General features: G+C 44.2%; 1 protein-coding gene across 1 annotated transcript in view; it reads left to right on the top strand.

Moving 5' to 3' along the window:
* The window catches only part of GRAMD1B (GRAM domain containing 1B), a 99,843-nt gene that overhangs the window by 67,679 nt on the left and 20,454 nt on the right, over positions 1-11,710 (top strand). The window contains exon 4 of the mRNA XM_009333419.1: positions 6,867-6,887. Within this exon, the coding sequence (XP_009331694.1) occupies positions 6,867-6,887 (21 nt within the window). The remainder of the gene's footprint in view (positions 1-6,866; positions 6,888-11,710) is intronic.

The raw sequence follows: 11,710 nt of genomic DNA, 5'->3' as shown, positions 1-11,710 counted from the left end.
TGTGTCTTTTGACCGTATTAGAAACAGCCTTGTCTTTGCTGTACTGAGGAACAGGGTTTCAGGTTCGGCGACTCTTGATTTTCTGTGAGCAGTGGGACCTGGTGAAACACACATGAGGGTCTTGGGAGCCAAACATAACCTTTCATTATAACTCTAATGTCAGTGGCGTATTATAAGATAGTTAGCTGTCAGGAGCACTTGTGTTTTTCCAGATTTTTGAAGTGAAATACTTCAGCCTGAATAACATCACAGTGTCACAGGCATAACGCTGACGGCTTGCGTGAAATGAGTTGTTAGATCTTTGCCTGATTTATTGCTCGATTGTGTGACGCATACAAGAAGTCTTCATCCACTCCCCTTTGTGGTCACTGTCAGCAGAGGAAATGACATTCGCTGGCCCATGTTCACTGGGCTGAACTGATCTCTCGCCACTAAAGGGAGAGTATGTGAGTTCAAAAGAAGGGGTGAACGTTTTTTTCAAGATGAATCATTTGAGACCTGTCTCAAGGTTGCCCTTGAGGTCAGACTTGCTTCCTGTGCACACAAGTAACCTACAAACACTGCCCCAGGGCAGCAGGACCGGATGACACCCCCATGCATTATGGTGCCAGCAGTCTTCCCCAAAAGAAAGCCATGCAGATGGGAGGCTGGCAGGATACAGGGCACGCTATGTTTATAGCCACACTGGGGGACACTCTGTCAGGGAAATGGCATCCTTGGTAAGGGGGAATTACAGAGATGAGTTGCATTGCCCTGGCCCATAAAGTGGGATTTGAGGCCATGGGAGTGTGATTTTTACCAACATGGTAACTACTAAAGCTTGACTTTTCATGGTGCTTTTCACAAGGAAGGGGGGGATATAAAGCTTTCTGTTGGGTTTGTGGGTTTTCCTTCTCTTGATTTGCAAGGTAATTTTTCTTCTTTCCTTAATTTCTCTCTTTTCATTCCTGCATGCTTTCTCTCCGATTAAGTCACACAAGCGCCTCTCCAAAGTAAGCCTTCTTTTTTCTCTCCTGTCCCCCACTGTAGAATTGTCTCATCACTCAGAAACCCTCCCCGTGGTACTGAGCGGTGACCCCAGTAAGGCATTCTCCTGGTGCGGCTGTGAGAATGTCAGCAAGAGCTCAGCCCGATGCCTGTAGCTGAGAAGCTGGTTTCACTTATATCACTGGGATCTCATTAATATTTGCTCACATGGTGTGAGAACTGGCCTGTTCATCACACTCCGTCAATTACTTCCAACTAATTTTAGCCTTTGTTTTAAGGTTTGCTTTCCCTCTCCCTTGAAGTAAGCTGCTGTCTTTGCCAGGGAGAAATCTGCTGGCTTTGGTAGGCTGAATGGTACCATAATCCCTTCTCTTTCCTCTCTTCTTACTTTATGCCTGTCAGAAACAAGAGTTGATCTCCATAACTTCTTGCCTGCTTTTTATGATGAATAGTAGTTTTGTGGCCAGTGATCTCAGCTTACTGCCCTGCTTTCCTGTGTGATGTAAATATTAAAGATCAGTGATTTCAAATGAACCCAGCTTAAACCTGTTAGAACAGACCTGTCCCAAATGAATTGTGAGAATTCATGGGCTCGCTCTGAAAGGTAGTAAGTAGAAGATCCCTCTGTGGGTGCTTGGATTGGAGATAAACTCATTTGAGATTTGATCTCACGTCTCTATGCTACCCTCAGAAGAGTGTAGAAATCAGAAATGCAGATGAGATGCCTATTGGACAAAGTGCCAGGCTGTTGGCATTTCCACATGTATACAAGTAAAGTTAAAACCAGAATGGCTTGGATGGCTTCATAATCTACGAAATCAATGCCTTGGCCTTTCCCCAGTTGATGCTTTAGATTCCATTCTAGGAAAGTTCTCAGAGAGCAAGTGAAGTCTACAGTGCTGGCTTACTGTTTTTCCTTGGTCATAATGCCTCTTGTAACCAGCCTGACCTTGCATGATTGCTGGTGTCTGCTGGAAGCTTCTTTATGTCTTTTTTTTAGACAGATTGTCTCTTGTGCTTGGTAACTGTAGCTTGGATAACTACAAAGGAGGACTGTGGGACTAAAGTCTCAAGTGAGATGTGAAAGAAGTTCTATGGAAAATGCAGGTCTGGAGTAGCAGAGAGTCCTGAAAGGATTGATGGTGAGTAGAGGTGTGGGGGTCAGGACAGGTCATGGCCAGGCTATGGCAGGCTGGAGGCGCTTTTGCCTAAGCTATGGAGAGGTTTGTTAGGAGAGGGACTGGTGGGAAGAACATTGGTAGAGTGATGTTTGCGTAAAATGTATGTGTAGTGGTACTGTGATGTGCTTGCAGCCAGCCCCTTGCTTTTCTGAGAGAAAAAACCCAGCAACTTTAAGACAATTACAGAAACAAGAGGGAAGTGGACCTCAGATGAGTTCCAGTGTGAGGAAGCCGATGCACAGAGGGAAGGGGATCCCGGGCATGGCCTCCGCCAGCCTGCGTCAGAGCCTCCTGCCCTGTTCACCCACAGTGTGCACAGGGTGAGCCTAAAGTAGCGTGAAGGCTGAATCTGTTTTCTGTGCTCCACAAGGCGGCTTTCTCTGGTACAAGTAAGGAATCTCAGGTGTAATAAACCCCCTGATTCTTCCCAGACAGACGATGATGGTATGACAGGGAGAGGTTAGGAACAAAGAACTTAAGGACAGATATTTTAAAATCTCCATTCTCAGCCTCTTCTCTCCCCACCCCTCTTCTGCAAGAAGAATGGTCTGATTTTCCAGCCTGTCTCGCTAATGAAATGAAACAGCTTGAGCCCATGAGTTTGATGCTGTGTTTATACAATTGCTGACAGATCTGCTTGAAGTCCCTTGCCCTATTTTGTCTGTTGTGTTAATTGTCATGCTGCAGTGTTGCCATCAGAGGGAGCGCTGCACCAGGAGTTTTTAAGCACTGGATTATATCTGTAGGAAATCTCTTCTGGAGCTTGCTTTTCCATGCTGTCCACCAGTGTGGCATGGACCAAACCACCTATAGGCCTGCATCAGCCTTAGGCTTTTACTGGCAAACACCGCTGCTTCTTGAACAGCTTTCTGAACTCAGCAAAAAAACCCTTTTTGCTAGCAGCCAACAATGAAATACGTATTTTTAACTCTTTTGCTCTTGCCCAAGGATAAAAATGATTTCCTCTCCATTGCAAATCCTTCAGATTCTTCCCGCTCTCTATAACTAATAATGAATGCTGAGGATAAGTATCAGGTTAGGGGAAAACATGAATTTTGATGTAGGCCCTGGAGGTTGTAGAACAGTTTAGGTCGGAAGGGATCTCGGAAGGTCTCTAGTCCTAGCCCCTGCTCAAAGCAGAGCGGATGTGGTTAGATCAGGTTGGTCTAAAGTCTTGGCCAGGCGCATTTTGCAAACCTCGAAGACTGGAGATCCCACAGCCTTGTCAGGCCCCTGCTCCAGTGCTTAACCACTCTTGCTGTGAACAAGCTTTTTCCTTCTATCTTGAATAGAATTTCCCTTACTGCAGCTTATGACTGTTGCACCTTGTCCTTTCAGTGTGCAATTATGAGAAGGGTTTGGCTGTGTCTTCTCATTTGCCCCTCCCATTGGGTAGTATAATCCCCCTTTAGGTAGTAGGTCATGAAATTCTGGTTGTTTTGGACTGGAGTGAGGGATTTGGGAATAAATTTCATCAATTTCTGTGAGTTATTTGACCATGGGCATTTAGAAGCCAGGTGAATAGCATAGATTTTGGAAGTACACAGGTCAGGAGAAAGGGCTCTGGAATCCGTTCCAAGCTCTGCTCTCACCCTGGTTCTGTGCCTCTGTTTCCCCAGTTGTAAAATAGACTTAGGGATACTTCTAGAGCTCTATGGCATGTCATTCACTTGGCAAAAGGTTTCCGTTCCCCTGGAAGCAGCAGTACGTAGGAGTGAGTTGTGATCCTGCTCCCAGTAATGCTAAAAGGTGGAAACTTCTGTTGGCATCAAGTTAGCAGGCTGAACTTCGTATGCGTGATCCACTGCTTCCCATCTGCACTGTAAAGCTGTAATCTTCCATAGCAGTATATGCAAATATGCGATCATTAACCCATGAAGATTTAGAGGCAACACTATATTAATTAAAGGTTCAGAGAAAATACCCCATTTTTCACCTTTCCTCAAGTTCTCCGAAGTTCTTCCTGGTTACAGCCACCATGTAACTATGAACTCTGGTATCTGCTCCTATAGCATCATCTCTGCAAATCAGTGACATCTTTTCCACTTCTGTGTGCAAGTCCATTCCTCTGTTACTTATTTATTTTCTCTTTTCAGTTCTAATGCTTATGGTTTCTTTTTCCAGTATGACAGACTTAACCTGCTCAAAGTAAGAATATGTTTTTCCTTTTTTGTTCTTCTTCCCCTCCATTATACTGTCTCTTGATTTTCACAGTTCGCATCCCCTTACATTCTGACTGTCAGTGAGTTAAAAAAAAGGGTAAATAAAATTGAATATCGATTTAAGGACTCAGATAGTCTCCCTTCTCTTTGGACTTCCTGGAGTCTGTTCTACCTGCAAAACATAGGGGTCAGGGGGAAGGTATCTCCTCATGTTTAGAACACTTGGTGGAGGCAAAAGATGAGGCTTGGATGTGAGTGTAATTGTGTGGAAGAGCTTAGGAAAGGTGGAGCTGCACAGCTCCTTTACAGAGGAGCTGTGGTTTGGGGAAATTCAACTGTGAGGGGGGAAGAAAGAGTTACTGCAGTTAAAGTAGCAGAGGGGAATGAAATCCTGTTGCAGTGTGCTGACACCACAAAATGTGCACCCTAATTTAGAAGACACAGTGACAGCAGTGTCTCTGTTCTCTCTATGCCAATTATAGTTTGATTATGATTTTTTTGCCCCAGGAACTTCTGAGTTATGCCTTTTGCTCATTAAGGCAGACAGATGGCAAAACAAATTTGCAGCAAAATCACTCCATCTTAGACCCTGTGCTCCTCAGGACAAGGTGGTGTGTACATGGATTAAGATTAATTTCCCTGATTTTTTTTTTTAGTATAGCTGAATTGCATAAGGCCTTTTTCCATGTCCTACTTTCAGAGAAGGATGACTTCAACTAGATCTTTTATGAATGGGTATGGCCAAGTATGCAAAAGTGTAGGAAGTAAGAGGAAATTCCTCTGCTTAGTTGATGAGCCGTACTGTGTATTTAGTTCTTCAGTTCATATCCTTTCCCCAGGATTTGGGGAAAGGCCTTAGGGGTATTGCTCCTCTTAATGTCAAACTTTTGTATTTTGGCCTGTGGCATATACTATATTACTGTGGGGTTTTTCATTAAAGACCAGTGCAGTGACACTGGCAGAAATGCCCGAGGTTGCAAGGGATCCTTCAGAAATGTTGGCTCCGTGAATGAGATCCAGATGCCAGTAAGGTTGTCTACTGGAGTGGCATATAGGGAGCATAGGAAACTGAAAGCAGGGAGGTCTAGAGAAAGAGCAGCGTAAGCAACCCCATGTCTTCATAGAAATCTCTGGTCCAATCTGATCTCACTAACACTTTGCGCTTACTTTCCTATGGTAAACATCCTGTACGTCGTTGGTCCTGTTGTGGGCTATCCCAGTGCAGGTAGTTTCTGTGTTTCTGTGAATATGAACTTAACTCTCCGAGTAAAACTTCCACAGGCTCTGTTACAAGTCAGAGAACAGTATGTTTTCCTTCATATTCCAGACTGGGTATAAAGCTGTGAAAAATACTCCCAATCTAAGGTCAGAAGCAAGATGACTTCAAAGAAAGAAATGCAGTGAAATATTGCTTCTGTCCTTGTCTATTAGACTCAACTCCCCCAAGTGTAATGTAGACATGCCATTGCTGGTTGGGAGAGGGGGACGGGCACGGTTGTGTGGCTGCTGACACGCAACGTGCCTGGCAATATGCACTGTAGCTGACCACCATTAGTGGTGAAAGGCTACAAGGGCCCCCAAGCTTCATTGCCCTGAGGTAAATCCACCCTAAAATGGGGGATGCCTGTACTTTCTGTCAGTTCTGCTCAGTGTCCTGGCATTGGAAAGCCAGCCTGACTGGAGTGGGAGTGTGAAGCTTATTTCTTCCTCTCTCTGTGCAGATAAATCTCACCTCCAGCTGAAAATTGCCAAATGTGACTTTCCAAGCTGAGCTAGCTTTTTCATATGCTCCAGTGTGACATGCGGCCTGTCCTCTCAAACCATCTGAAATGCCATGATAAGGACAAAAAAAATCACATGTGCAGATGATGCAAAATACTGTGCACTGAAATTCTGGGGAAGAAAAAAAAACCAACCCGCCAGCTTTTTGTTTGTTTGTTTGTTTTTGGTTTTGTTTAGCTTTTCTAGCGATTTTCTTCAGCAGTTTTCCTGGCTCTGTATGTGTCTCCCTTTTAAAATTTGAAATACTATTGAAAGTTTTGCCTGATGGCTTTTGTGAGTAAAATTGTGTCCCTGCCTCCTGGTAGTTCTTTGAGGGCTTATTTGCACAGGGTCCGTTCAACGCAATGTGATTTTTGCAACCTAGCCAGCAGATGTAGAAGAATGAAGCCTCTGAAAGAAATGGCTGGCAATTATTATGATGAGCTCCTTCGTTGTTAGTGGGTGCTGCTGTTCTGCAAAAATCATTACAGCATGCGCGCGTGAGTTTGTGTGTGTGTGTGCATGTGGACATGCACACATTAGCCTGAATTGTTTCCTATTATGGACTCATGCTTCTGGATTTGTTCTTTGTTCCTGTAACTGGAAATAACTGTGTTAGACCACACTGTGAAATCCATTGAAATCTTCCGTTTAATCCCACTTTCACTTCGCTAATTATACAAACCAGATTGGACCTGGTTTCTCTGTCCATCTTTCTTTTTGATCCTAAGATCTCTGTGCTAACTAATGCTTCTCTTTTATTTTGTCCTTACAGAAAAGCCAGAGTTGGTATAATGTAAGTACTCCAGTTTCTCTTGTCCCTGGGTGAATATGGGCTGGGTACCTGGGTGGGGGGGAAGGTGCAAAGGGGCTTTGCAGTGGCACTGGGGCATACCGACCATTTCCAAAAAGAGGAAGTGGAAATGGCTCAGAACTGGCAAAGGAAGACTGGCATCCTGAGGGAAAGGATGCCAGAGATAGAGAGCAAAAGCTTTGTCTTTTCAGTCACTCTTCTGATGATCTCCACATCCTGTACCTTCCGTTTCCCAGGAGAGTTGGTCTTGATGTGGTGACAAACCGAGCTGCCACCGTGCAAACCCTTTGCATCTCTCAGGGTGGTGTGGGGCGAGAGAGGAATTATTTTCTATTGACCTCATGGAAACACAAACCATCTTTTGCTTCTGCCTTGATCTTATTTTCGTTCCGTAAGCACGAGTGGCAGTGTTTTCAGTACAAAGCTGGTGTTGTGCAAATTTCCACAATCGGTGTCACTTTTGCATGGTTGAACCCCCACCCCTCGAGCACTCTAAAGTAGATAGAAGCAGTACTGTGATTTTCTAGGTAAATGCAGCAGCCATTCCATGTTCAGCAACAGTTCCTACCTTCCTGCAGCCTAAGACATTAGAACCAGTGATTTTGGCTGATGCAGTGTGGTCAGATTTCACAGAGGCATGAGAGGCAGACTTATTTACTTGCTGTACAAGCAGGGAGAAGCATAGAGGCAACGGCATTAAGAATGAAGTATAAACCACGGTAGGCCAAACTGGTGGAGAAGTGGCAGATAAAGGAACGTGGAGTGAGGCAGTTTGGGCAGATGCACAGGCCCAACCAGGCTGCTGCAAAAATGTGAATCTGTGGCCATGGCTAAAGGTGACTTTTGCTATTGTGCAAGAGCTGCTTCTGACTGTAGCTGCTGAGATCCGTAACCTGCTGCATGATGCTTTGCTGTGGTCTGCTTCTGTGGGTCTCTTGTGTTTTCATGTCCCCTCTATCTTATTTTTCTGTTCTCTTGTTTTTTCTCCATATATTTTCAGCATGAGAGACAGTACATCCGGAGAGTAAGCACCAGCTGCATTTTTTGTGGTTTCCCCACAATTATTTTCCATTAGAAAACAAAACCAAACCATGTTCTACTGAGTAGAGACATTCTGGCCAGATAAAAGCAGCAATGTGGAAATATGGATGGGCCGCAAACTCCAGGAAGGCAGTCAATCCTACTTGGCAGTATTATTACCATTAAAAATTTGCTAATGCATCTCCTTGATATAGTTTCCCTTCTTTGCTAACTCCTTCCAGGTAGGATTTTTCTGGCATTTGGACCATTCTGATTCTTCTATTCCTTTCCCCCCTGAGAGCAGCTCTAGAAATGAATCTGTGGAGGCTACCCCTTCACGAACCAGCTTTTTGTCCTTTACTCACTTTCCTTTACTCACTTTCCTCCACTTTCATTTTACGTAAACTTCACTATGCTCAGAGCAAACGCCCTTCACGTTGTTCTTTGTGCCAGTTCAGCAGCCCCGGGTGCCAAGCACTGTACAAACACAAACCAAAAAATACAGTCCTTGCCTCAAAGAGCACACGGTCTTCAAAGATCCCCAGAGCATCAGTGGTCAGAATGCTAGTTTTCTAAGATGACTTCAGTTTTTGCTGCTTTTAACTGGTCTTTTTGTCCTTGTAGCACTGTATCCCTCTTTGCCAGTTGGAACCCTTCCTTTTCCCTCTCCTGGATTCCTTTTTTCTCTACTTTTTCCTTAAGATGCTACCAACTTCTCTCGCCTTGTGTGTTCTCCTTTTGATCCTAGACGTGCTTTTTGGGATTGACATCCCTACCAGATTGAGAAGTGGGAGAAAAGGGGTGAACCAAGGTCATGGGTTGGTTTGGCAGAGCTGCCCTTTCTTGGTCTTGGTGTGCTTTCTCTGCTTTGCTTTCCAGAGGACAAATGCAAACTGGTCCAGGTGCACTGTGAGATTTAGAAAAGAACACCAGTTTGAGAATACTCAACCTTACGGGGTTTGCTTTGTGTTCATGTCCCCATGGTGGAAGAGCAGACCATCACTGAGCTGGTTGAGTCCACTAGCAGCAGAAAGAAAAAGTCCCTGAGGTGTTTCTCATGCCTTTAGTGAGGAACCGCAGACATGGAGACTCTCGTTTGGAAGACCTGTTATTCTTACGGAGTGAAACTCAGTTTGTTGGTCAGCTGTGGTTTAGGTCCCACCCGTCTATGCTTAGCCATCAGTATGCAGTTTGTGTGTGTCTGCTTTGGATTTGTATGTCTGCATGTTGAATTATTGTCAATTGATTTATTAGTTTTAAAATATTTTTTTTTTAAAAAGAATAGAGCTCAAAAACAAATTTTCTCTGTATTTTTGTTTACTGAAACAGAGATGTGACTTACTCTGTAGACCTGATGTGCTTAGAGAGGTGGGAAATTTGTGTTTCACTTCCCTGATGACATGAAGGACAAGGTCGCACTGGCTGTGGGGGTGGCAGGAACTCCACAAGTTGGTTAGAAAGAATTTGTCACCCAGCAGACATCATTAAAATTAGAGACAAACTGGAGATATTTTGCTGCCAGAGTAAAAGCTATCTCCTTTGTTCTTCTTCTCTGTGGGCTTTGGGTGAAGGGCCCCATTTCCAAGCATGGAGGAGCTCTCAGTTCTTGTGTCTTGAGGTCAGTGTACACTTGAGGCACTAAGCTGAGCAAGTCTGACATGTTTTTTTCTGTCTACTTCTCTCTCAGTTGGACTGTTGATCCTTCTACTTCCCTGACTGTTCCTAAAGTAGGCTGTATGTCTCCAATATTCTGCAGCATTTCTAGCTGCCACTCTATAGCAAGGCTTGCTTCTGTAAATGGCCTCCTGTAGTCCCTGTGCTGGTAGACACCAGGCATCAGGAGAATCTGCAGAGCATACTCCTGGAAAAGAGTAAGATGATCTTGAAAAGTTAGAGCAAACACAGTTGACACCAGTGAAGAAGTGAGATTTATATCTGTCCATGAGGTTTTCAGTTTACTATTTAGATCCCAAGTTCTGCCTTACTCTGTACTCCTTTCCTTTGTGTTTATCTACGTACATTCCTTTCACCTGCATTCTATTTTGCAACCATGCTTGAATTTTTTTCTTCTTACAGCTTCTCTCTATAACTGTCCTGAACCACCCCCTCTTCACCCATGTGCAGGATAGCCCCAGAGTGGTTAGTGGGGGGAAAAAAAAATGACAGTGAAAAGACACTAATTGTCTCTTTCAGGTGTTCTTAAATACTGCTAGAAACATTTGCTGTCCTAGTAAGTCTGAAAAGATCAACAGGAGCACAGTTCCACCCACTTGTCTTTGGCAGAGCGAAGTCTGCACTGAGGATTGCACAGGGTGAGACAGGAGCCCTGCACCTGCAGTTCTGCAAACAAATGCTGTGCACACAGGGCAATTTTTAGCCTGTTTTGCAAGAGGTGAAAGTCTCAAAAATAAATCAAGTCAAATGCAACTAGGTAGCCATGTGAAGGAGAGAACCTTAGGTTTTCCTTTGGGAAAACTGCGGCAAAAGCCTGTGCGCTGGGAGTTAGGAGGTGGCTGAGAATCCATGGTGGACTGTGATGCTGTGAAGGCCTTTTCTTTGTGGAGACCTTTGAGCAGCACTTGCAGCTTCTTAAGAACAACGTCAAGTGATTATGACTGAACACCATAAGAAATCAGCCTTTGCTGGTCTTGGTGTGCTGTCTTTTTTTTCTTGCAGTACCCTCCTCATAGATAGCAGAGTGGAGGGGGAAACTTAGCTGTTGGAAAGAGTAAAATGTTCCCTATAAAGACAAAGAGAGAGAAATTATGCATCATTTTAGGGAAAACATCAGAAACAGCTTTCCAATGGGTGGCAGCCTGAGTCTGACTTGGCAACAGCAATCATGTAAATGGGGTTTATTGCAAAAATCCAGGCTCAATGATGATTTAGCAAGGTGTTGAACACAAACAGCCTTTTTCTCTGTAAATCAGTGCAATCATCTTTTAAGATCCAGTAACCATTTTGTCAAACTATTTCTGGAGCAATGTTAACTCATTGTCTTTCAGGTATTTTTCATAGGCAATTCCCTTTAGATTTTCCATGATTTTCGGTGTATGGATTACCAGGCCTGGCACAGTTACTGTGGTGTAGAGGCACTAAATTAGAAGTTAGCTTTTGGTGCAAGCTCACGCGATGACGAATTCACATCCACTTTCCACCCCAAATGGCCAGTAATTACTTTGAAGCTTCTTCCTCTGCTGTTCATTCACTTTTAAAAGAAAAGAAAAAAAGAAAGAGGAAGAAAACCCAAGAGACCAGACTGGGTTTGGAAGAAATGCTGTGGGACAGGTGGCCAGTTTCTTTGCTGGCATTAATCAGCATAGCAGTCCTGCTGTCAGTGGGGTCTAAACTCTCCCACACAAGCAGGGAATGTATTCTGTTCTTTTCCAGTAGTTTTCCTGTTCTGTCCAGAAGCAAGATAAATCTTCCCTAAAGAGTTAAGAACAAGTCCATCAGTCATGCAAATTGGATAAGATTTACCTTCCCCCTTTTCTCTCTGCCTCTTGCCATTGCCATCTCTCCTCCTCACCCGTTTTCTGTGCTGTGTGCTGTACAAGACTATACCTTTGTCAGACTTCCTTGTCCTGTCCTATCCCCCAGAAACAGTTGCTTTAAATTTCCTGCCAAAGGATTTGTTTGTGTATTAACAGGGAGATCCTACCATGGGGAGTCACCCTTTTCTCTCCATTTCCCCCACCGAGCCTCTTCTCTCCACCCTTTGCAGTGCCATCCCGTCCCGACTCTCTCTGTTTGCAGTAGAGTTAATGTTTGCTGTCTCCACCTCC

The sequence above is a fragment of the Pygoscelis adeliae genome, unplaced genomic scaffold, assembly GCF_000699105.1.
Source record: "Pygoscelis adeliae isolate BGI_AS28 unplaced genomic scaffold, ASM69910v1 Scaffold151, whole genome shotgun sequence".
Lineage (NCBI taxonomy): Eukaryota > Metazoa > Chordata > Aves > Sphenisciformes > Spheniscidae > Pygoscelis > Pygoscelis adeliae.
This window is presented reverse-complemented; position numbering and strand designations above follow the sequence as displayed.